The 25,375-nt window shown below is 50.8% G+C and overlaps 1 protein-coding gene across 1 annotated transcript in view; it reads right to left on the bottom strand.

Moving 5' to 3' along the window:
• Positions 1 to 25,375, bottom strand: part of spef2 (sperm flagellar 2) — a 162,550-nt gene that overhangs the window by 54,078 nt on the left and 83,097 nt on the right. Inside the window, exons 22-25 of the mRNA XM_033018764.1 lie at positions 14,472 to 14,620; positions 6,192 to 6,319; positions 5,293 to 5,434; positions 4,382 to 4,519 (exon numbers count right to left, since the gene is read on the bottom strand). Coding sequence (XP_032874655.1) covers positions 4,382 to 4,519; positions 5,293 to 5,434; positions 6,192 to 6,319; positions 14,472 to 14,620 — 557 coding nt within the window. The remainder of the gene's footprint in view (positions 1 to 4,381; positions 4,520 to 5,292; positions 5,435 to 6,191; positions 6,320 to 14,471; positions 14,621 to 25,375) is intronic.

Genomic DNA, 25,375 nt, shown 5'->3' with positions numbered 1-25,375 from the left:
ACGCATAAACGCAGAGATTTTTTCCATTTCGGTAGGGATTTTACTTATGAGTTCAGAAATCCATTCCTTGGTCAATTATTTCCCCAGATTTTGAATAAAATTGAATCACAAAACTCAATTTAAAAAATCTAAACGCCGCTCGGCGCTCAGCAGCTGCTGACGTCCCAATGCCCACATGCCGACCAATCCAGGCCCACCTGCCTCCAGGCGCCGTCCCCCCACCGCTGTGAATTAAAGCCCTGCGCCCAGCACAAGTACGCTCGTGCCACGCCTCCCGCAGCTGGACTCCCACACCCGCCCGCTCCCCCCCCCCACTGTTCTCAAAATGCTCTGCAGATCGGGAGGTTATTGTCTCGCGGGGCATTACTCCCTCTGGGAAACCTGAAATTCCTCCATTGATCGCAGGGACACGGGGAATCTTCACGCGAGAGCTGCCTAGGCTCTTCACGCTGCCCGAGGTCGGTCCCGTCAGAGCCGCCCGCTCACCGAGTTCACGTCCGCCCTCTCCCTCTCTCTCCCCCATCCTCTCCCATCCTCCTTCCCTCTCCTCCTCCCTCCCTCCCTCCCGTTGCAAACCCAACGTGCTGCCAGTCGAGCCTCTCGCTAGTCCTTTGATAAAAACCTTGTGAACCCCTCTCCCTCTCTCTCTCCCCTCCTCTCTCTCTCTCCCCCTCCTCTCCCTCCCCCACCTTCCCTCTCTCTCCCCCCTCCCTGTTCCCCCCTCCGTTCCCCGCCACTCCCTCCCTGTCCCCCTCCCTCTTTCCCTCTCCTCCCCCGTCCCTCCCTCTCCCCCCTTCCCTCTCCCCCCTCCCTCCCTCTCCCCCTCCCTCCCCCTCCCCCTCCCCCTCCCCCTCCCTCCCACCCCCCCTCCCTCTCCCCCTCCCTCACTCTCACCCCCCTCCCTCCCTCTCACCCACCCTTCCTCTCCCTCCCTCTCCCCCCCTCTCTCCACCCTCCGTCTCCCCCTCAACTGCACGTTGGGGGGAACAGACCCAACGGGTCTGCACTTGGTCTAGTTTAGTATAACAATATTGACTATGGATAGACAATTACACAAAATATAGACGATTTAGATGCTCTTATGACATGATTGTCCAAAAAAAAAAGCGCTGAAAAAGCCTTCAAGGAAAACGGGATCGATCTAAAAATACTCACCGGAGATGCCTGACGTTGCGTAAGTGACGTCATCAGAAATCGCCGCAAAATAACGGGGAATAACGGGACTTTTAAATGAATAAAAGGAATCTTCCCCAAACGCCCACTGGAAGACCTGTTACAAGACTCTTTGTTAAAGAGCTGGGAAAAGCTCTCCAAACAACATCAGAAAGCTCTGAAGAAGAATGAAACTTGAAGATCAGCTGTTGAAATGGAAGCAAAGGCAAAAGAAATGGAACAATCTATAAGAGCAGCTGTATTAAAAGACTTTACTGATATGCTACATAAGGAGATTTCTGCACTGGATACAAGTTTAACTACAAAGATGAAGCTCGGGAATCAGGAAGTTATCGAGACAGTCGGCACTTTAAAACAAAGTATTGATGAAGTAGAGACCGAGTTAAAAGCAGAAATCGGACGGGTCGAGGAAGAGTGCAATGAAAAGTTGGACTCTGTTCTCACCACTTCTGAAGCATACAGCACTGCTATTAAAGATCTGGAAATTGCGATGAAGGAAATGTCTGAAGAGATGAAGAGAATGAGAAAAGACCAAGACCGTGTTTTGGGGCAACTAGCTAGAATGACCGACAAATGCCTTGATTTGGAAGCAAGACGGCAGAATTTAAGGATAGTTAGAGTGAGAGAAGGAAAGGAGACTGGAATGGATCCCCGGGAGTTCACTGCCAACTTAATTAAACAAGTATTCAACCTGCCTGACAAACTGAAAATAGATGTTGCGCATCGGGTTCAAAGAGCTCATTCGAGGCCAGGACCCCCTCCAAGCCAAATTATAGAGAAATTTCATGACATCGCTACTCTGGAAGACATTATGAAAAAAATTCCATTTGCAACAAATCTGATGTTTGAAGCTGAAACCTTTCGATTCTTTAGAGACTACCCAGCAGAAGTGGCTAAGAAACGGGCCCTGTTTACAGATAAGAATGATCCTAAAAGGAATTTCAAACTTAAGATATGGGATAATTTACCCTGCAAAAATGAGGATTACATACAAGGATTTGGAACGTGTCTTTACTGATCCAGAAGAAGCATATAAATATGCACAAGAGTTAATAAAGGACATTAACGGATAAGTAAAACCACACGGCTATCAGGAGGTTGATCCATTATATACATCTGGAGAGGAGAAGCTGAGAAAATATGATTTCTTAAATAAATGTAACTATAAATCTTAATGTAAGACACATCCTAATCCAATTTAAAATATTACATAGACTACATTATTCGAAAACTAAACTGAATACAATTTTCCCAAATGTCTCCCCCATCTGTGATAAATGCTTATCTCAAGAAGCAACTATAGCACACTCCTTCGTCTCTTGCATAAAGCTCCATAAATTTTGGAAATAAATCTTTGAAATCTTCACAAAATTATGTAAAATAAAAATGGACCCCCATACAGAATTGATTATTTTTGGAATAACAGAAGCTTGCTCTGAGCTAACTACATTTAAATGACGTTTCCTTAACTACGGCCTGATAATGGCAAAAAAACGAATACTCAAATTTTGGAAAAATGCACCCACCCCAACGCTCAAAATGTGGATAACAAGCATGTTCGAGACGCTACATCTTGAAGATATGAGACTCGTCTTAGCAGGAAAATCAGAGCAATTTTTAAAGATATGGCCTCCTTTCATTGATTTATTACAGGTATAGTATGGTGCAACTCAACTCTGGAAATTAACTGTTTCTGAACTGGCTGATGGGTGTGGTGAGATATGAAGTACCATATAACCATATAACAATTACAGCACGGAAACAGGCCATCTCGGCCCTACAAGTCCGTGCCGAAGTAGGTATATCCCTTCTCTGTTTCTAATCTTTCTTTCTTTTTTCTCTTTCTTTCTTTTTACTTTTCTTTATTTTTCTACAAGCTATCACTTGTTAACCCCAGGCACCCCAGGGGTTTACACGTCACAACTTCTTTCACTCTTTCCTTTTCTCGCTTTCTTTTTCTTGTGTTATCTTTCTTTTCTTAAATTAAAAATAGAAGTTGTACACGAAATGTATCATGTCATGCCACGCTTTATACTACTGTACACTGCTTCTAATAAAAATATATTAAACAAATAAATAAAAATAAAATCTTGCGAGTGCGTGTTTCTGGAATGTGATCGATTAGAACGTTGCATTTGCCGTGAATTTGAACCCCATATCGGCAGGAAAGACACTGCCAAATCATATGGGGCCCAAATAACATTTTCGCAACGTAAAATTAGATTAAAGCCACCCCAAGAAGCAAGCTTATATGTTAAATACACGACTTATCCTTTGTTTTGTCCTGCTTTTACGATCTGTCACGTTGTAGGCGTTGAGGGCGTTCGAAGTCGCCTTTTACTTTAATCCAACTAATAAATTGTCCAGCGATTTAAAAAAAAAAAAAACGGGAAAGGAAGTCCGATCGATTTTTCTTCATCGACTAGCAGCCCGAAGAAATCCCTCTCCGACAAGCGATACAAACCTGCATTTTAATCCCGCCTCCCCCCCCCCCTAAAGGCGACAAAGTCACGCACACAGCCCGTGACAGATCTGCAGCACCGCAGAAGGTAGTTTTTGTACCATCGCTAATTTGTTCTCTCGAAATAAATGTTAACATTGCGTTTGCCTTCCTTACAACCGATTCGACTTGCAAAATAACTTTAGGGAATCCTGCCCCATTTAGAAAATAGTCTACGCCTTTATTCCTACAAAAGACGACACCCTTAGCTTATGAGAGAACTGTAGGGAAGAAGCTGTTTCTGAATCTGGTGATAAGTGCATTTAATCTCTTGCACCTTCTGCCTGATGGGAGAGGGCAGAAGAGGGAATGACTGGGGTGTGAGCGGTCCTCGATTATGTTATCTGCTTTCCCAAGGCAGCATGAAGTGTAGATGGACTGGGCTACACCCACAACTTTCTACACTATACACTTTTGCACAGCCTTGGGCAGAGCTGTTGCCAAACCAGTTTAGTTATTTAGTTCATTGTCATGTGGGCTGAGGTAGAGTGAATAGTTTTTGTGCCAATGGAACAAGGCCGATACCAGTGGTTGGGTATTGAAGACAGACCAATGACTGCAGCTGCAAAGATTGTTGGTGCAGTGCAACTGCAATGTGTGGGGGTGAGGTGCAGCTGCAGGTCACTGCATCTGCCGCAGTAACCGCGCCTTGTTGGCACAGGGAGTAGGTGGCATAGGCCATGGGCAGTGGGGCACTCACTTACTCACCTGCATCAGGGTGGTGTAGAGGTTGAGAATGATTCCCAGGTGATCCTGCAGCCAGCCGCTCCCAATCAGGTTCTGCCGCTCCCGCATAGCCTCCTCCTTCCTCCTGTCCGAGATATCCCACAGACATTCCCGCAGGTTCTGAGGGAACACCACATCTGTCTGTCCACGGGACAGATGACCCGTCCCCACACACACACACACCGTCCCCACACATATACACACACACCATCCCCATACACACATCGTCCCCCCACACACACACCGTCCCACACACACACATCGTCCCCCCCCCTACACACACACCATCCACACACACACACCATTCCCACACACACTTCGTCCCCCCCTACACGCACACCGTACACACACACACACACACCATCCCCATACACACACTTCGTCCCCCCCACACATACACACCATCCCCACACACACACATACACAATCTCACACACACACACCATCCCCACACGCACACACAGCCCCCACACACACACCGTCCCCCCACACACACACACCGTCCCCCCACACACACACACACCGTCCCCACACACACGCACACACACACACACGCACACACCACACACCGCCCCCACACACACGCACACACACACACCGTCCCCACACACGTACGCACGCATGCGCGCACACACACACACACAGCCCTACACACACTCTCCCCCCGCCCCCCACACAAACACAGCTCCACACACAGTCCCCCCACGCACGCACGCACGCATGCGTGCGCACACACACACACACACACCGTCCCCACACACACACCGTCCCCACACACACACACACCGTCCCCACACACACACACACACACACAGTACACACACTCTCCCCCCCCCCCCCCCCCCCCCACACACACACACACACACTCTGTCCCGACCCCTCCCCTCACTCACGTAGAGCCGCAGCAGCAGCTCAGCTTTGACATCATTGTCATTGCGCAGCTCGTCGGTCACAGAGTTGAAGTCCTCCTGCCATCGCGACACAAACTCCTGCTTGTGATCCGGACGAATGTCCAAGTACTCCCCGTAATCCCTCCTGTGGCAGAGACACTGTCTCACACACCTGCCTCACTCTCCTCCCACACACACCTGTCTCAACCCCCCACCTCACGTGTGAGAGTGTGTATGAGTGTGTCTGCATGCGTGCGCGTGCGTGTGTGGGGGTGTGTGTGTGTGCTTGCTTGCGCGTGTGTGTGTGCGTGGGTGCACGGTGTGGGTGCATGCGTGTTCATGTGGTGTGTGTGCGTGTGTGTGTGCGTGGGTGTGTGCGTGTGTGTGTGCGTGGTGTGCTTGCATGTGTCCGCGCACATGTGTGGTGTGTGTGTGTGCGTTCGTGGTGTGTGTGTGTGGTGTGTGTGCGTGTGTGTGCATGGGTGGGCGTGAGTGCATGTGTGTGTGCGTGTATGTGTGTGCGTGCATGCGTGTGCGGGTGTGTGTGCATGGTGTGTGCGTGCACGTGTGTGGTGTGTGTGAGTGTATGCGTATGTGGGAGTGTGTGTGTGCGTGTGGGAATGCGTGCGTGTGTGGGCGTGTGAGCTTGTGTGTGCGCTCGTGTGGGTGTCTGTGCGTGTGTGTGCGTCCGTGTGTGTGCGTGAGTATATGGGCGTGTGAGCACGTGTGTGTATGGGCATGTGAGCGCGTGTGTGGGTGTGCGTGCGTGTGTGGGCATGTGTGTGCGTGCGAGTGTAGGCATGTGTGTGCGTGAGTGTATGGGCGTGTGAGCGTGTTTGTGTGCGCGTTCTTGTGTGTGAGTGTGAGTGTGCGCGCGTCCTTGTCCTGGTGCTGGTTCTCACCACAGGGTGTGCAGGTTGTGGATGAGTAGGTGCCTCTCCTGCCGCAGTTCCTGCATCACCTTGTGGATGGTGCTGGTGTAGTTGTCCACAATGCCGTTCCAGTAGCGAGCCAGGTACTCCGCAATCTCCTGCAGCACCACACACACAACACACACACACACCAACTCAGCGGCTCAGAAAGACACGAAGAATGGGGAACTTGGGACAGTTAATGGAGATGGCTTGAGGACAGTCTGTATTACGGTCGAGGAGGTGCTGAATGACCTAACGCATATGGAGGTGGATACATCTCCTGGGCCTGATCAGATATACCTGAGGATACTGTGTTCCTGGACAAGCAAGCCAGAGAAGTACTTGCAGATGTCCTGGCTGAGATTTATGACACAGGTCAGGTGCCAGAAGACTGCAGGGTGACTAATGTTGTGCCAATATTTTCAAATATAGGCACAGGAACTATTGGCATAGGAACTGCAAGGAACTATAGACCAGTGAGACTAACATCTATGGTGGATACGTTACCAGACAAGGTTCTAGGGGATAAGATATATATGCATTTGGATAGATTAGGGTCAATCAGCATGGTTTTGTGTGTGCATGATTGTGTCTTATATATGATCAAGTGATTTGAAGAAGTAACCACAAAGGTTGATGAGGACAGAGCCATAAACATTGTCAACAATGCATTTAATAATGTTCTGCATGGTAGGCTGCGCTGAAAGATTAGATTGCATGGGATCCAAGGAGAGATAGCTGACTGGATAGAGAATTGGCTTCATGGAAGGAAGCAGAGGGTGATGGTGGAGGGGTGCTTTTCGGACTGGAAGCCTGTGACTAGTGGCGTGCCTCAGGGTTTTGTGCTGGGCCCGTTGCTGTTTGTGGTTTTATCTCCATGATTTGGATGAGAATTTATAAGGCATGATTAGTAAGTTTGATGACACTAAAGTGGGTGGCATAGTGGATAGTGATTATCAAAAAATACATTAGGATCGTGATCAGTTGGACAAGTGGGCTCTGGAATAGTTAATGGGATAAAAGGGAGGTGCTGCATTTTGGGCAGGGCTTTCACAGTGAATGGCAGGGCCCTGGGGAGCGTGGTAGAGCAGAGGGGTCGAGGGGTGTGGGTACATCATTCATTGACAATGGTGTCACAGGTAGATAGGGTAGTCCTTCATGTCAGAGTATTGAGTGTAGAAGTTGTGATGTTCAGGGCTGCCAACTCTCACGCTTTGAGCGTGAGAATCACGCCCTCAGGCAAACTCTCACGTCCTCACGCTGATCAGAAATTTCTCACGCTCTGTGGTGAGAAATTCTGTGATCAACGAAAATTTCAAAACTCAGATAAACTGCAAGGTCCGCGGGTGTTGGAGACCAGGGGCTGAGGGAGGGATGCAAGCAGCGGGCGGAATCAGATGAGGGGAGTCGGGGCTGGCGAGTGTTTGCGGGGCTGACATGTCGCTCGCTGCAGCTCCGGCCATGGAGCAGCTTCAGTGCAAGTCCCGGGCCGTTGGAGGCGTCGGAAGCGTTGCGCCGCTGCCGCACGAGTCTCTGTGCCAAAGGGACAGACTCTCAAAGGGAGGTGGCGAGAGAGAGAGGGGAAGGAGACAGGGAGACAGGGGGGAGAGGAGAGAGAGGGGAGAGAAAGAGGGGGAGTGAATGGAGTGAGAGAAGAGGGAAGGGGGGGTTGGAGAGAGGGGTGAGAGGGAAGAAAGGGAAGAGAGAGAGGGGGTGGAGAGGGAGGAGAGGGTAGGAGAGAATGGGAGAGAGAGAGGGGTGGTAAAAGAGAGAGGGGGAAGAGGGAGAGGGGGAAAGAGAGAAACGGGGGAAAGAAAGAGAGATGGGGGGGCAAAGAGAAAGAGGAGATAGACAGAGGAGAAAGAGAGAGGGGAGAGAGAGTTGGGAGGGAGAAATGGGGGAGAGAGAGAGGGGGAGAGGGGAGTGGAGAGAGGAGAGAGAGAGGAGTGAGAGAGAGAGGATTGGGGGGAAGGGGGGAAAGGGGGAATGAGAGAGAGGTGAAGAATGAGAGAGAGAGAGGAGAGAGAGAGACGGGGGAGAGGGAGGGAGAGAGACGAGAGAGAGTAGGGGAAATGAGAGGGAGGAGAGTGAGGGGACGAGAGAGGCAGAGAGTGGAGAGAGAGGGGGGGAGAGAGAGAGAGGAGAGAGGGGACGAGAGAGAGTGAGGTGGGAGGGAGAGAGGGGGAAGAGCGAGAGGGGGAGAGGGAGGGGAGGGCGAGGGAGAGGGGAACGGGGAGGGAGAGAGGGTGGAGAGAGAGGGGAGAGAGAAGGGAAGAGAGGAGAGAGAGAGAGGGGGAAGAGAGAAGAGAGTGGGAAGGGGAGAGAGTGAAAGGGGGGAGACAGGGGAGAGAGAGGGAGAGAGGAGAGGAAAGAGGGGACAGAGAGAGGAGGGAGGGGAGAGAGAGAGAGAGGGGGGGAGAGAGAGAAGGGGAGAGAGAGAGAGGGGGAGAGATAGAGGGGGAGAGAGAGAGAGGGGGAGAGAAGGGGATAGAGAGGCAGGGCTGCCAACTCCCATGCATTGAGCGTGAGAATCACACATTTCGCCAAATTCTCACGCTGATCACAAATTTCTCTCGCACTGTTGTGAGAAATTCTGTGATTAACGAAAATGTCAAAACTCTTATCAACTGCATGGGCCGCGGGTGTTGGAAGCAGAAGCAGCGGCGGGGACAGATGCGGATGGGGAGCGGGGCTGGCGAGTGTTTGCCGGGCTGGCGAGTTGCTCACTGCAGCTCCGGCCATGGAGCAGCCTCAGTGCAAGGCGTCAGAAGCGTTGCGCCGCTGCCGTGAGAGCCTCTGTGCCAAATTCGCCCAGGTGACCGGCATGGATCAGGCTGCGGCTCGGTGCATCCTGGAGGACAACCAGTGGCTGCTGGAAGTAAGTACCAAGCACTGGGTAGAAACGGTGGAAGATAGTGGACTTCAAATGGGGGTGGTTGGAGAAAGCATCCTGCTTGCCTGCTAGATTCTCACTTACTGTAACTGCAGGAAAAATGTTCCCGATGTTGGGGGAGTTCAGAACCATGGGTCACAGTTTAAGAATAAAGGGGGGGGGAGCAGTTAGGACTGAGATGAGGACAAACTTTCTTCACACACAGAGTTGTGAATCTGTGGAATTCTCTGCCACAGAAGGCAGTGCAGGCCAATTCACTGGATGTTTTCAAGAGAGAGTTACATTTAGTTCTAGGAGCTAACAAAATCAAGGGATATGGGGAAAAAACAGGAAAGAGGTACAGATTTTAGATGAATAGCCATGATCATATTGAATGGCAGTGCTGGCTCGAAGGGCCGATGGCCTATTCCTGCACCTATTTTCTATGTTTCTATGCTTGAGTATATGGCAATAAAACTCGATCACTTGATTTTGAAGCATTCATGCATGATGGAGGTGTAGTGTAGTCATCGAGTGATACAGTGTGAAAACAGGCCCTTCGGTGCAACTTGCCCATAACCGCCAACATGTCCCAGGTACGCTACCTGCTTTTGGTCCATACCTCCAAACCTGTCCTATCCATGTATCAGTCTAACTTTTTCTTCAATGTCGGAATCCCTGCCTCAACTACCTCCTCTGGCAGCTTGTTCCATACAACCACCACCCTTTGTGTGGATAAAGTTACCCCTTAAAAAGTTACCTCTTAAAAATACTTCATACAAAAAACATTGAAATCATACTTCTACAGTGCACTAAAATATGATTTGAATACATCAAATTTCAAAAAGTTCCTGCCCTGGAAGGGGGGACACCCTTCTTCCACACCCTCACCCCACTCGGTTGCTCCACTCCCTCACCGGGTACCCCTAAGGCCAGTGATCAATGATTGCTCAGCCTCCCCCCTTTCAAAAACGCTCCACGGATAACACTGCCAGATGTGAGCGGGGAACTGAGGCCAGTTATCCATGATGTCTGGATCCCAATGCTCAGCGCTTCATGTTTCGGAGTTGGCTAATGTTATTGATTGTAATTACCCTGATTTGTAATTAGTTGACAAAACCTTAATTTATTAATCCGGAATATCCAGGGGGATGGGATAAGTGTAATATTAAATGACATGCAAGGTGTCAGGCTGTCTGTCACAACATACAGCCTTGATAACCCATTATTTCCTTCAGTTAAATATTGGGAAGGTAGCACTATTGTCATTTGCCACTCAATTATTATGTTTGTTTACCTCACTGACTATTTCTAACCCCCCCCCCAACCCCATTCCTTTGACAGGTTGAATAGAAATGTCCCCAATCTCGTTGTTTTATTAATTGATCACGTAGATGAACATCCTCAAGGAGTGAAATCAGATGGAAACGGATTCAGATGTGATGTTTAAGAGCTTGTTCAAAGAAGGGGCATATTTTAAAGGAGTGACAGAGATACTTGCAGGGGATTGTGTGAGGAGGTTATTATTTGTCTTTAGTTTTAGCTTGAACCAGGACATCTGAAGATTCAAAGTTTAATATAGTAATTGTGCTGATACTGACCCCAACCAACCACGTAATTAATATCATCCATTCCGGAGGTTTTACTTTTCTGATGCCATTTAAACTTCACTTGGATTTCAATGATGGGGAGCATTGGAACAAAACTTTGCCCTTGGTACATATTAACTGTAATGTAATAATGTATGCATGTTGGTAGGTGCAATCAAATCAAAGATCTTTTTATCATTGTTGTGTTATGAATACCACAGAAAATATTATGTACTCTCAAGATCACATTTAATAGAATAATGTTGCTTAAATATATAGTTATTGAACTTTGCATTTCGGAAAAGTTCCAGCTGAGAGGATGACAGCAAAATACTGAAAATATTGGGGGTGAAAATGACTTCAGGACAGTTTGTTACGAAAATGAAAGAAATGGTAACAGAATATACTTATACAGCTCAGTGAGTATAATTTTATGGATAGGAATTGTGTTCAACCAACTGATGACTTCTTTGACAAAGTAACTAGCATGTTAGATAATAAGGAAGCCAATGAATGTAGCAAATCTTGTTATCCATAATTTGGTCTGTGAAGTGCCCCATAAAGGATTACTGCTTTAGATAAGCACCTGTGGACTTGAATGTAATAGGTTAAGTCCAGGGGGTCAGATATTGGGCTTTATGTGTGGGCCAGATATATTGTCAGTGCAAAGGGGCTAGGAGCAAGGCCAAGTTTGCATCCAGAGTCAAGGTCTGGAATAGTACTAGATGTGCGGTCAAAGCTGGGATCAGGGGTGTGTTCAGCACTGGGAACCTAAGCAGGTAAGCAGCTATGATCAGGGTAGAATAGGGGGTCAGGTGTAAGGCTGAACTCAGGGTCAGGAATGAGAGAAGGTATGCAACTGGAGTCAGGGCCAGGAGTAATACCAGGTGTGCAGTGAGACCCAGGTTGGTCAACATGGGCCAAGTGCTTGATTGTAATCTGATTTCCATAAAGAATATACTAAGATCATTCGTGTGCTGCACCTGTTGATCGGAGCCTGGGCTCTACTGTGGAATGTAATTAGGAATGTAATTTACTCTAACCTTATTCATAGCTAATCCAATTTAAAGCATATATATTGCATTCAAGTGTCGGTTAAAAGACTCGCTACAGTATGCACCATATTGCACAATTTCAAGCTGAAAAATGCAAAAGTTCCGTACTAATGGGAGGGGGGACAAGAGAAGTTACGGATAGAATAAAACTAAAAGAAAAGATGTATAACACAGCAAAGAGTAGCCGGAAGCCAAAGGATTGGGAAACTTTCATAGGATAACAGAAGGAAACAAAACGGGCAATACGGGCTGAAAAGTGTGAAGGAAAGCTGGCCAGGAATATAAAGAAGGACAGTAAAAGCTTATTTAGATATGTTAAGGGAAAAAGAGTAGCAAAGTCAAATGTGGGTCCCTTGAAGGCAGACACGGGTGAAATTATTATGGGCAACAAGGAAATGGCAGAAGAGATGAATAGGTACTTCGGATCGATCTTCACTAAGGAAGACACAAACAATCTCCCAGATGTACTGGAGGGCAGAGGATCTAAGGGGGTAGAGGATCTAAAATAAATTTTCATCAGGCGAGAAATAATATTGGGTAGGCTAATGGGACTGAAGGATGATAAATCCCCTGGGCCTGATGGTCTGCATCCCAGGGTCCTCAGGGAGGTGGCTCTAGAAATAGTGGACGCATTGGTGATTATTTTCCGATGTTCAATAGATTCAGGATCAGTTCCTGTGGATTGGAGGACAGCTAATGTTATCCCACTTTTCAAGAAAGGAGCGAGAGAAAAAACGGGGAATTACAAACCAGTTAGCCTGACTTCGGTGGTGGGAAAGATGCTGGAGTCAATTATTAAAGAGGTAATAATGGGGCATTTGGATAGCAGTAAAAGGATTAGTCCAAGTCAACATGGATTTATGAAAGGGTGCTTGAATAATCTTCTGGAATTTTTTGAGGATGTGACAAGTAAGATGGATGAAGGGGTGCCAGTGGATGCAGTGTATCTAAACTTTCAGAAAGCTTTTGATAAGGTCCCCCACGGGAGACTGGTGACTAAAATTAGAGCACATGGTATTGAGGGTAGGGTGTTAACATGGATAGAAAATTGGTTGGCAGACCGGAAGCAAAGAGTAGGAATGAACGGGTCTTTTTCAGAATGGCAGGCAGTGGCGAGTGGAGTGCCGCAAGGCTCGGTGTTGGGGCCGCAACTATTTACCATAAATATTAATTATTTGGAAGAGGGAATTAGGAGCAACACTAGCAAGTTTGCTGATGACACAAAGCTGGGTGGCAGTGTGAACTGTGAAGACGTTGTTAAGAGGTTGCAGGGTGACCTGGACAGGTTGAGTGGGTGGGCAGATGCCTGGCAGATGCAGTGTAATATAGATAAATGTGAGGTTATCGACTTTGGCGGCAAAAACAAGGGGGCAGATTATTATCTCAACGGGGTTAGGTTTGGTAAGGGGGAGGTACAGCGAGACCTGGGTGTCCTTGTACACCGGTCACTGAAAGATGGCGTGCAGGTACAGCAGGCAGTGAAGAAAGCTAATGGAATGTTGGCCTTCATAACAAGAAGATTTCAGTATAGGAGTAGAGAGGTTCTTCTGCAGTTGTATAGGGCTCTGTTGAGACCACATCTGGAGTATTGTGTATAGTTTTGGTCTCCTAATTTGAGGAAGGACATCCTTGTGATTGAGGCAGTGCAGCGTAGGTTCACGAGATTGATCCCTGGGATTGCGGGACTGTCATATGAGGAAAGATTGAAAAGACTAGGCTTGTATTCACTGGAGTTTAGAAGGCTGAGGGGGAACTTATAAAAACATTATAAAAGGACTGGACAAGCTAGATGCAGGAAAAATGTTCCCAATGTTGGGCGAGTCCAGAACCAGGGGCCACACTCTTAGAATAAAGGGGAGGTCATTTAAGACTGAGGTGAGAAAAAACTTTTTCTCCCAGAGAGTTGTGAATTTATGGAATTCCCTGCCACAGAGGGCAGTGGAGGCCAAATCACTGGATGGATTTAAGAGAGAGTTAGATAGAGCCCTAGGAGCCAGTGGAGTCGAGGGATATGGGGAGAAGGCAGGCACGGGTTATTGATAGGGGATGATCAGCCATGATCACAATGAATGGCGGTGCTGGCTCGGAGGGCCGAATGGCCTCCTCCTGCACTTATTTTCTATGATATAGGTTTAAGCTGAGAGGGGAAAGATTTAATATGAAACTAAGGGGCAACTTTTTCTCACAGAGGGTGGTGGGTGCATGGAACGAGCTGTTGGAAGAGGTAGTTGAGGCAGGTACACAACAATATTTAAAATACATTTGAACAAGTGCATGGATAGGAAAGGTTTAGAGGGATTTGGGCCAAACGCGGGGAGGTGGGTCTTGTGTAGATGGGGCATCTTGGTCGGCGTGGGCAAGCTGGGTTGTTGGGTCTGTTTCTTTGCTGTGTGGCTCCATGCCACTGTGATAGGTGGATAGAGTTCCCCCTCAAACCTTCGCCATCGTGTCCCCATCTACAATTCCCCCTCATACCTTCACCTGATGTGTCCCCGTCTACAGTTCCCCCTCATATCTTCCCCATCGTGTCCCCATCTACAGTTCCCCCTCATATCTTCCCCATCGTGCCCCCATCTATAGTTCCCCCTCATATCCCCATCTATAGTTCCCCCTCATATCTTCCCCATCGTGTCCCCATCTATAGTTCCCACTCATATCTTCCCCATCGTGTCCCCGTCTACAGTTCCCCCTCATACCTTCCCCGCTGGGTCCCCATCTACCGTTCCCCCTCGTACCTTCCCCACCATGTTACCTGGGGAACCGGCTCATCCACGTAGACCCACTGGTCGGATCCGGGTTTTGGAGGTGGGGGCAGGCCATTGTCCAGTTGACTGGCGGGTTCCGATGCTTGTGCTTCCAACTTCCCTTTCTGCTCCTTGCCTTTTTTTCCTTTGGTAGAACCTGTGTAAAGGGTGGGATGGTGTCAGCTGGGTCCCTGTACATCGAGCAATGGCTGCTCCCTCTCTCTCCCAGCCCCCCGACTGCCTCGGCATTGATAATGGCAACAGACTAGCCGGTCTGAGCCTCAACCTCTGCACTGCTCAGACCAGTAACCCATGCTCATTATTGTATATCCATCACTATTGCTGATTTAATTCGTCTGGTTTTGCTATAGCTGACCCGATCCATAATCCTTGTCGGGTTTCCACTATGTCATCTTGTGGAATGCGAGCAGCCATACTGTTTAGTTTTACCTAAGACTTCAAGCCTACAGTACCTATTTCTATGGTCTCTGTATGTATTCCTATTATAGGACTTTACACATGGTGTCAGAAGTGGGATACGAACCCACGTCCCCAGTCGGAGACCAGAAGGGGTATGGCCGCAAAGGCACAGTCAAAGAGGTATGTGCGGAACCAAGGTCCTATTTGATTCAATCCGATGGAGGCTTCTACAGACAAAACCGTAGACATATTCTACCGGTGAACGAGCCTGTGCCAGCGCAACAAGTTCTGTACGACTGTGCGGATGACCCAGATGATGTGTTATGGACAGAGGATGGATACGATTGTTTAAACACTGGTCATGTGAAAGCAGACCACGAGCAGTTATGGGATCAGGACTTTGTCTACACCAGTGAAAGAACCGGCATTGGGGCCACTAGTAATGGTAAAATCCCCTGTGAGGCCTGTGGAGAAGTCCCCTGTGTTTGTCGAGTCATCGCTTGCTAAGAAGTCTCCTGTTTATTCTTTTTAGTAGCAGCCACCATTGAGGACACCCAATTGGTGGGTTCTATAACGGGTGTGATAACTCCCAATGTCATCATTCTGTCCAGTTCGGCTTAGACCCGGTCCCCGCATGGCAATGGGTATATGGTGGGCAGCACGAACCACGGGTCACACCTCTGGGTCTAAAGTCATAGAGTAGGTTATTGGTAGTTTGCCCAGCTCTTCAGTGAAAAGATCCTTGTAATCCGTAAGAATACGTTATGTAGAATCAGGAACTGGGGTTAATTAATGTACAGCCTTGTTGAAGGAAACCAGTCCCATAACTTTGCAGGCATCACAGCCCAAAAGTGGTACAACTTTGTTATTTAGGACATAGAACTCCAGCTTGTATGATGTATCCTCCAGATTGCACTGCAGCTTTACAATACCAACCGGGTTAAGTTCACTACCACCATATGTCACTAGGATGGCACTTCAAGACTTTAATTGCTCTGCATTCCTAACACAAATAAACTCTTTATGAGACAAAACATCACATTTAGCTCCAGTGTCGATTTTCATTTCAATCGCAGAATTGTTTACTTTTACAGTGGCCATGGGCTCATTATTTCGCACATGTTGTTTCGCAATGGAATGTGTTTGCAGAACCACGTCATCCACTCTTGGCTTATCATCAGAACTGCTAACAGATAAATCAGACAAGGACTCGGCCAGTAGCAGATTCACGGATTGTTATGTCTTCTCTCCACTAGGCCGAGATCTGCAACATCTCCAGAAATCGTTGCGCCTTTTACAGCGTAGCAAATTTGGCCAAAAGCGTGGCATTTCTCCCTTTTTGGTCCATGGGGCTCCTCACACACTCTTGTTCGATAATGGTGAACAATTCACGAGCCTGCGTTTCAAGAACTTTGCAAGAGAATGGGACTTTGTGCACGTTAACAGCAGTCCGGAGTGTCCACAGTTGAATGGATGGGCTGAGAGGGCTGTCTGCAGTGCTAAAAGGGTCATGGAGAAGTTCAGCAAAGCTGGGTCTGACATATTTTTTAGATCTTCTCAATCTCCGCAATATTCCACATGACCCCACACTCGGTTTGCCGGCCCAGCGACTGATGTCCAGACAGACCCGGACCACTCTCCCCCACTCGAGGAATCTGCTCCAGCCAGAAAACAACGAGCCTCAGGCGGTTAAGGCACAGTTAAGGGCCTGTCCCACGAGCATGCGACTGCATGCGGCAAGCGCGACCTAACGTGGCTGCTTGAGCCGTACGGCCTCACGGGGCCGGTCCCACTTCGATCACCGGAGCCGTATGGAGTTGTGCGGAGCTGGTCCCGCGCGGGGCTCCGAAAAACTGACACTGTCCAAAAATTCCGTGCGGCAACGGCCTGCCGGCCCGCAGCCGCATTGAGACCGTACGTACTGCCTCGACGGGTGTGCGCAGCGTCTCGACGCCGTACGTCACTCATGAACTTCCCGCGGACTTCGCTCGAACTTCACGTCAACTCGTACGGGATAATTCGACCTCCGCACGGCCCCCGCTTCCGGTTTGGTCGCGCTCGCCGCATGCAGTCGCAGGCTGGTGGGACAGGCCCTGTACGGGGATCACTCAACCTCCGCGCGACCCCCGCTTCCGGTTTGCTCGTGCATGCCGCATGCAGTCGCATGCTCGTGGGACAGGCCCTTTACAACATAAAAGACTGACGCAAAAGGCATATTACGACCGTTCCAGTCATCCACTCTAGCTGACAGAGGGTCAGACCGTCCGCCTGCAGACCCAGACGTATGGCCGCAAAGGCACAGTCAAAGAGGTATGTGTGGAACCAAGGCCCTATTTGATTCAATCCGATGGAGGCTTCTACAGACGAAACCGCAGACATATTCTACCGGTGAATGAGCCTGTGCCATCGCAACAAGTTCTGGAACCAGATGATGTGTTATGGACAGAGGATGGATACGATTGTTTAAACACTGGTCATGTGAAAGCAGACCACGAGCAGTTATGGGATCAGGACTTTGTCTCTACAACGGTGAAAGCACCGCCAGTGGGGCCGGTAGTGATGGTAAAATCCCCTGTGAGGTCTGTGGAGAAGACCCCTGTGAAACCGGTGCTCGTCGAGTCATCGCCTGCTAAGAAGTCTCCTGTCCCCACTGCCTTTCTCTCCCTCGACCAGGAGAAGGCTTTTGACAGGGTGGATCACGAGTATCTGTTGAGGACTCTGAGGGCGTTTGGGTTCGGACCGCACTTTGTGTCCCGGATCCGACTTTTATACGCCACCGCAGAGTGCCACGTGAAAGTCAATGGATCCTTGACGGCCCCCATTCCCTTCCACAGAGGAGTACGTCAGGGATGCCCCATGTCTGGCCAACTGTACGCCATCTGCGTGGAGCCATTCCTTAGTCTGCTTCGGAGGAAGTTGACGGGCATGGTTCTACGCGAGCCGGTCATGGAGGTGGTCCTCTCGGTCTACGCCGATGACGTGCTCCTCATGGTCACCGACCCCGTCGACCTGCAGAGGATGCATGAGTGCCAACGAGTCTTCTCGGCAGCCTCCTCTGCCAGGATCAACTAGGGGAAATGTTCTGGACTCTTGGTGGGTCCCTGGCAGGTGGACTCCCTTCCGGAGGAGATGAAGTCTTTCACGTGGAGTACCACACACCTCCTCTACCTGGGAGTCTACCTGAGTCCCGGTGCGGAGACCTGGCTGGCGAACTGGCAGGAGCTGGAGGTGAAAGTCGTCACCCGGCTGGGGCGCTGGGCGGGTCTCCTCAGAGTGCTTTCGTACCGGGGCAGGGTGTTGGTCATTAACCAACTCGTGGCCTCCATGCTCTGGTACAGATTGACCACATTGGTCCCATCAGCCACCTTTGCTGGGATCATCCAGAAGAAGGTGGTGGACTTCTTCTGGGGCAACGGAAAGCACTGGGTCTCTGCAGCGGTCCTGAGTCTCCCGATCGAGGAGGGCGGTCAGTCGCTGGTGTGCATTCGCATCAAGGTGGCGGCTCTCCGCCTCAGGACCTTGCAGAGATACCTGTACTCAGGGCATCCTCCCAGGTGGCACGTGCTGGCAACGCACTTTTTCCAATGGAGCCGCTGCCTTCAAGGAGGTACGCGGATCCCGATGGTGGGGGTCAGCCGTGCGGTCCTGATGGGGATGCCTGGCTTCTACAGGGACTTGTTGAGAGTCTGGAACCTGGTTGCCGTTGACCAGGCCCCACCTCCACCGGCGGAGGGTGACGGCCCGGGCTTGAGAGCAGCCGGTCCCTGTCCCGCCCCATCGGGTGACCGGGGGGCTCAAACGTGTGGAGTACTGGTGGTTGAGCAAGCCCCCGCTCAGCCGGAAGTACTCATAAGACCAAGGCGCCGTAATCCATCCCGGGAGCCGGTCCCACACAATTTGAGCCGCCTTTCCTCGACACCCTTCGTCTCCCTCCGAGACGCAGGGAGGCGTGTCCTGTACAGGCTCCTCCTCCACACCCTGCACTTCCTCGCCCTGGTGCACCGTCCGGACACCAAGTGGCGGTCGGTGTTCCCTTCCGGTCGCGAGGGGGGCCCCCGGTGGGGTCCCTCTACGCAGGGATTCTCCCCCTCTACATTGGGGACCTGGGGTGGAGGGTACTGCATCGAGGTGTTCCCTGCAACCTGTTTCTCTCGCGGTTCACAGACTCGCCAGCCGCCTGCCACTTTTGCGGGCTGGAAGAGTCTGTGTACCACGTGTACATGGAGTGCGTGAGGCTGCAGCCACTGTTTCAATACCTAAAGGGGCTGCTCCTTGCCTTCTGGCTGCATTTTTCACCCACCATCCTCATCTTTGGACACCCTGTGCATAGGGGAGAGGGTAGGGCTGAAGATGTCCTGGTTGGGTTGCTCCTGGGCCTGGCTAAGCTGGCCATCCGCGAGTCAAGGCACCAGACGGTGGAGGGCTCTACCCGAGCCGGCTGCCTGCCCCTTTTCCGGGGATACATCCGTGCCCGGGTGCGGATGGAAAGGGAATACGCCCTGTCTACGGGCACCCTGAGGGAGTTCCGGGACCGCTGGGCACCGAGGGGGGTTGAATGTATCCTTGACAAGGATTGCAATATAATTGTTTAGCAGTTGCTTAGCATATTTGTTCGTCTTGTAGTATGGTGGTGTTTTGTTTTATTGTATTGTCAATACTATTTTAATATTTGAATAAATATTTTTGATATAAAAAAAAAAAAAAGAAGAAAAAAAAAAGAAGTCTCCTGTGAAAGCTGTACCGGTGCTCGTCAAGTCATCACCTCCAAAGAGTACTGCTGAGGGCTGTAACAAATGCATGCAGGACGGGTCTGTGAGCCTGCGATAAGATACAAGGACTGTGCCTTGGGGCAGAACCTGGACTCTGCCTAACTCTGCGACCATATTCCCGAATCAGAAGCCATGGATGAACAGCGAGGTCAGGCTACTGCTGAAAGCACAGGACACCGCTTTCAGGTCAGGCGATGCTCGAGCCTACAGCTCATCCAGGGCTAACCTGAAGAGGGGCATCAAGAAGGCCAAGCACTGCCATAAGCTCAGGATTGAGGAGCACTTCAACAACAACTCCGACCCTCGACGCATGTGGCAAGGCATCCAGGCCATCACGGACTATAGACCCTCCAACACCACCCCCACATCCAGCGACGCCTCCTTCCTTGAGGAGCTTAATCACTTCTATGGCCGCTTCGACAGGGACAATCTAGAGACAGCCATCAAGGCTGTGCTCCCTGCCGATCACCAACCCCTCACACTCACCCCCTACGACGTATACGTGGCACTGAGTAGGACTAATGCATGTAAGGCTGCTGGCCCTGACGGCATCCCCGGGCGCGTGCTCAGGGCCTGTGCTGCGCAGCTGACAGACGTCTGGACTGACATCTTCAACCTGTCACTTGCCCAAGCAGTTGTCCCCACGTGCCTTAAAACCACCTCCATCGTGCCAGTGCCAAAACACTCCACTGCGGCAAGCCTCAACGACTTCCGCCCAGTTGCACTTACCCCCATCATCACCAAGTGCTTCGAGAGGCTGGTCCTGGCACACCTCAAAAGCTGCCTACCCCCCACACTGGATCCCTATCAGTTTGCCTACCGCAAGAACAGGAGTACGGAGGATGCTATCTCAACGGCACTTCACTCCGCCCTCTCCCACCTCGACAACAGAGACACTTACGTAAGAATGCTGTTCATCGATTACAGCTCAGCATTCAACACCATTATACCATCTAAACTGATCACCAAACTCGGTAACCTGGGCATCGATCCCTCCCTCTGCAACTGGATACTGGACTTTCTAACCAACAGACCACAGTCTGTTAGGTTAGACAAGCACACCTCTTCAACCCTCACCCTGAACACCGGAGTTCCACAGGGCTGTGTGCTGAGCCCCCTCCTCTACTCCCTCTTCACCTATGACTGCACACCTGTACATGGTACTAACACCATCATCAAGTATGCAGATGATACAACGGTGATTGGCCTCATCAGCAACAACGATGAGTCGGCCTACAGGGAGGAGGTCCAGCACTTAGCAGCATGGTGCGCTGACAACAACCTGGCCCTTAACTCCAAGAAGACCAAGGAGCTCATTGTAGACTTCAGGAAGTCCAGGGGCGGCACGCACACCCCCATCCACATTAACGGGACGGAGGTGGAACGTGTTTCTAGCTTCAGGTTCCTGGGTGATAACATCTCCGATGACCTCTCTTGGACCCACAATACCTCAACTCTGATCAAGAAGGCTCACCAGCGTCTCTTCTTCCTGAGGAGACTGAAGAAGGTCCATCTGTCTCCTCAGATCCTGGTGAACTTCTACCGCTGCACCATCGAGAGCATCCTTACCAACTGTATCACAGTATGGTATGGCAACTGCTCTGTCTCCGACCGGAAGGCATTGTAGAGAGTGGTGAAAATTGCCCAACGCATCACCGGTTCCTCGCTCCCCTCCATTGAGTCTGTCCAAAGCAAGCGTTGTCTGCGGAGGGCGCTCAGCATCGCCAAGGACTGCTCTCACCCCAACCATGGACTGTTTACCCTCCTACCATCCGGGAGGCGCTACAGGTCTCTCCGTTGCCGGACCAGCAGGTCCAGGAACAGCTTCTTCCCGGCGGCTGTCACTCTACTCAACAACGTACCTCGGTGACTGCCAATCACCCCCCCCCCCCCCCGGACACTCCTCCCACAGGAAAAACACTATGTCTGTATATATGCTAATGTAAATATTTATTCAAAACATATGCTATGTCGCTCTTCCAGGGAGATGCTAATTGCATTTCGTTGTCTCTGTACTGCACACGGACAATGACAATTAAAGTTGAATCTGAATCTGAATCTGAATCTATAACTGACATTACTCATATTGCATAGATGATAGTTTACCTTAAATCCCTGTACACCATATACTGTATTCATATATCTTATGTCTTTACATGCTTTATATTTAGCCTATGGCCAAAAGCCTAAGAAGGCGGATGTATAGGACAATGACATTTCTGTTATGCTGACGCAAAGCAAGAATTTCATTGTCCTATCTGGGACACATGACAATAAACTCTGTTGAATCTTGAATCTTGAAAAGCATAAGGAGGATGTAGATCAATCACTATTGCTGATTTGATCCATGTCTGGTTTTGCTATAGCTGACCCGATCCATAATCCTTGTCGGGTTTCCACTATGTCATCTTGTGGAATGCGAGCACCCATACTGTTTAGTTTTACCTAAGACTTCAAGCCTACAGTACCTATTGCTATGGTCTCTGTATGTATTCCTATTATAGTACTTTACACAATTATCTCCCTTTATTTACACTGTGGCAGACAGATATTTACACCAACAGCCCCAGATAATCGTGGGCTCCCACCCATCACAAACATCCTCTCTGTTCTCTCCAACGTTCCCCTTCGGTGTAACTAGACGCCACAGAAACACAGCAAGAGACAAGTCAAGAGAGTTTCATTGTCATGTGTCCCAGATAGGACAATTAAATTCTTGCTTGCTGCAGCACAACAGAATATGTAAACATAATACAGAACAGGAGATAAAAGTTCAGTGTGTCCATATGCCATAGTGTAGCGACACCTTGTGGTGGCCCTGTTAAGATCGAACCCTCGCGATTGGCTGGCATGGTCACATGAGCGCGGGGGTTTTATTCGTGGGGTTTTTTTTGTAACCGTTCATTCTAGTGCCACGTGAGTAGAACACACATTATTAAAGTTTGGCAGTCTTTTTCGACTCAGGTGCCTTCTTTATTTCCGTTCCAAAATACAGAATTTTACCCAACCTAACGTCTCAACTCGCCAAACTGGTGATCCCGAGAGTCGACTGAATTTCAGACATTCAACATGCAAGCCGCCGCCATCCCCGACGCCCAGCGAAACGCTGTGGGCCTGAGCTGCCCGTGTTCTGGGCAGAGGTGTGGTTTGCCCTCACAGAGGCACAGTTCCACCTGAGGAATATCGTGGTCAACGACACCAAGTATTTCCACGTGGTCTGCCTCTGCCTCAGCGGGCGGTGGAGGCAGGTTCTCTGGATGCTTTCAAGAGAGAGCTAGATAGGGCTCTTAAAAATAGCGGAGTCAGGGGATATGGGGAGAAGGCAGGAACAGGGTACTGATTGGGGATGATCAACCATGATCACATTGAATGGCGGTGCTGGCTCGAAGGGCCAAATGGCCTACTCCTGCAACTATTGTTTATTGTCAGGGCTCTCAACCAGGAGATGGCCTCGCGGGTACTGCCATACCTTCTGGACCCACCGGCGATAGGGAAGTACGACAGCCTCAAGGCCCTTCTCCTCCGTACCTTCGGGCTCAGCTGCCGGGATCGCGCCGCCCACCTCCTCCACATGGACGGTCTAGGTGACCGCTAACTGTCCACCTTAATAGATGCTCGCCTTGATGGACGGCCATCGACCATGCCTCCTTTTCGAGCAGGCATTTCTCAAACAAATGCCTGATGACATCCGCTTGACGCTCGCCGGGTCTGACTTCACCGACCCTATGCAGCTCGCCGAGCGGGCTGACAAATTGTGGCTCGCGAAGCAACAGGACGGCGGGTCCATAAACCGGGTGTCCGTGCCCGCATGCCAGCCGCCCCAGAGACGCTAAGCCCACTGCTGCCGCCGCTGAGCCGCAACCGCACACTGGGGGGTAAGCGCCAGTGGTGTTTTTATCATCTACGCTGGGGCGCTGAGGCTCGCCGATGCCGACCCCCCTGCACGTTTTCGGGAAACGCCTCTGCCGATCGTCAGTAGGGGCTATCGTGATTGGCCAAAACAATTGCCTCTACGTGCCTGACCACCACTCTGGACTACGTTTCCTGATCGACTCCGGGGCCATCGTGAGCATCCTCCCCCCGACTGGGCTGGACACCCGTGCTGGTATGCGTGGCCCTGTGCTGATGGCTGTCAACCACAGTACTATCCGCACCTAGGGCACGGGGACCCTCTCCCTATCCTTCAACTCCCACCCGTACGAATGGACCTTTACCGTCGCGGACGTCGTGCAACTGCTCCTAGGCGCCGACTTCCTTTGGGCCTTTTCCCTCCTGGTCGATGTGTGGGGCGGGCCTCGGCCCCGTGGCCTCGCGGTCCACGGCACACCCCTGCCCGCAGCTGAATGCAGTGGCTGAGGTCGAGGTCCTGTATGCTTCCCTCCTCGCGGAGTTTCCGGAGCTCCTCACCCCCCGTTTCCACGCGACGGCCCCCAAGCACGGGGTGGTGCACCATGTCCCCACCGCAGGACCGCCAGTGCACGCTCGGGCGCGCCGGCTCCCGCCAGACAAGCTGCGCCTCGCCAGAGAAGATGGAGGATATGGGGATTGTGCGGCGCTCGGACAGCCCGTGGGCAACCCCATTACACATGGTCCCTAAAACATCTGGGGGGTGGAGGCCATGCGGGAATTATAGGCGCCTGAACGCCATTACGACCGCGGAACGCTACCCGGTCCCACATACAAGACTTTTCGGCCCATCTGGAGGGTGCTACCTTTTTTTCCCAAAGGTGAACCTGGTCCACGGTTATAATCAGATCCCTGTGCATCCGGACGACGTACCAAAGACCGCCACCACCATCCTGTTCGAGCTTTTTGAGTGGCTTCGTATGTCTTTTGGTTTAAAAATCGCAGCGCAGGCGTTCCAGCGACTGATGGACATGGTCGGTAGGGGTTTGAACTTTGTTTACATCTGCCTCGATGACATCCTGGCTGCGAGCCGCTCCAAACAGGAGCACCGCACGCACCTGCGGACTCTGTTCCAGCGGCTCCAAGACCATGGTCATATAGTCAATTAACCAAATGCCAGTTTGGCCTCCGCTCTATATCGTTCCTGGGGCACAACGTCACCTTGCAGGGCACCACCCCATTGCCCTCTAAGGTGGAGGCCATCCGGCTGTTTCCCTGGCCACTCACGGTAAAAGGGCTACAGGAATTTATCGGGATGGTCAACTTCTACCACTGCTTCGTACCGGCGGCGGCCAGAATCATGCGCCCCCTCTTCCACTGTCTCGCGGGCAAGCCACGGGAGCTCGTATTGTCCACCGAGGTGGAGGCCGTGTTCGAGGGAACGAAAGCGGCGATAGCGGGAGCCACCATGTTGGTACACCCGCGGGCCACGGCCTCGACGGCTCTCACGGTGGATGCCTCCGATACGGCTGTGGGTGGGGTGTTGGAACAGCTCATTGACGGCCGCTGGCAGCCGCTAGCCTTTTTCAGCCATCAGCTGAGACCCCCTGAGCGCAGTTATAGTACTTTTGACCGAGAGCTCCTCGCACTGTACCTGGCCATCGGGCACTTCAGATACTTCCTGGAGGGCAGGCCAATCACACAGGCCAAGGTGTCCGACCCATGGTCCGCTCGGCAGCAACGACACCTGGTAACCGTGTTGGAATTTACGACGGACGTGCAGCACGTGGCCGGGAAGTGCAACACGGTCACCGACGCCCTGTCCCGCCCGGCCCTCCCAGCTGTGGCGGCCTTGGACCACGGTGTGGATTACGGGG

Source organism: Amblyraja radiata, chromosome 3 (genome assembly GCF_010909765.2).
Source record: "Amblyraja radiata isolate CabotCenter1 chromosome 3, sAmbRad1.1.pri, whole genome shotgun sequence".
Lineage (NCBI taxonomy): Eukaryota > Metazoa > Chordata > Chondrichthyes > Rajiformes > Rajidae > Amblyraja > Amblyraja radiata.
The sequence above is the reverse complement of the archived record's forward strand: the minus strand, read 5'-3'. Positions and strand labels throughout refer to the sequence as shown.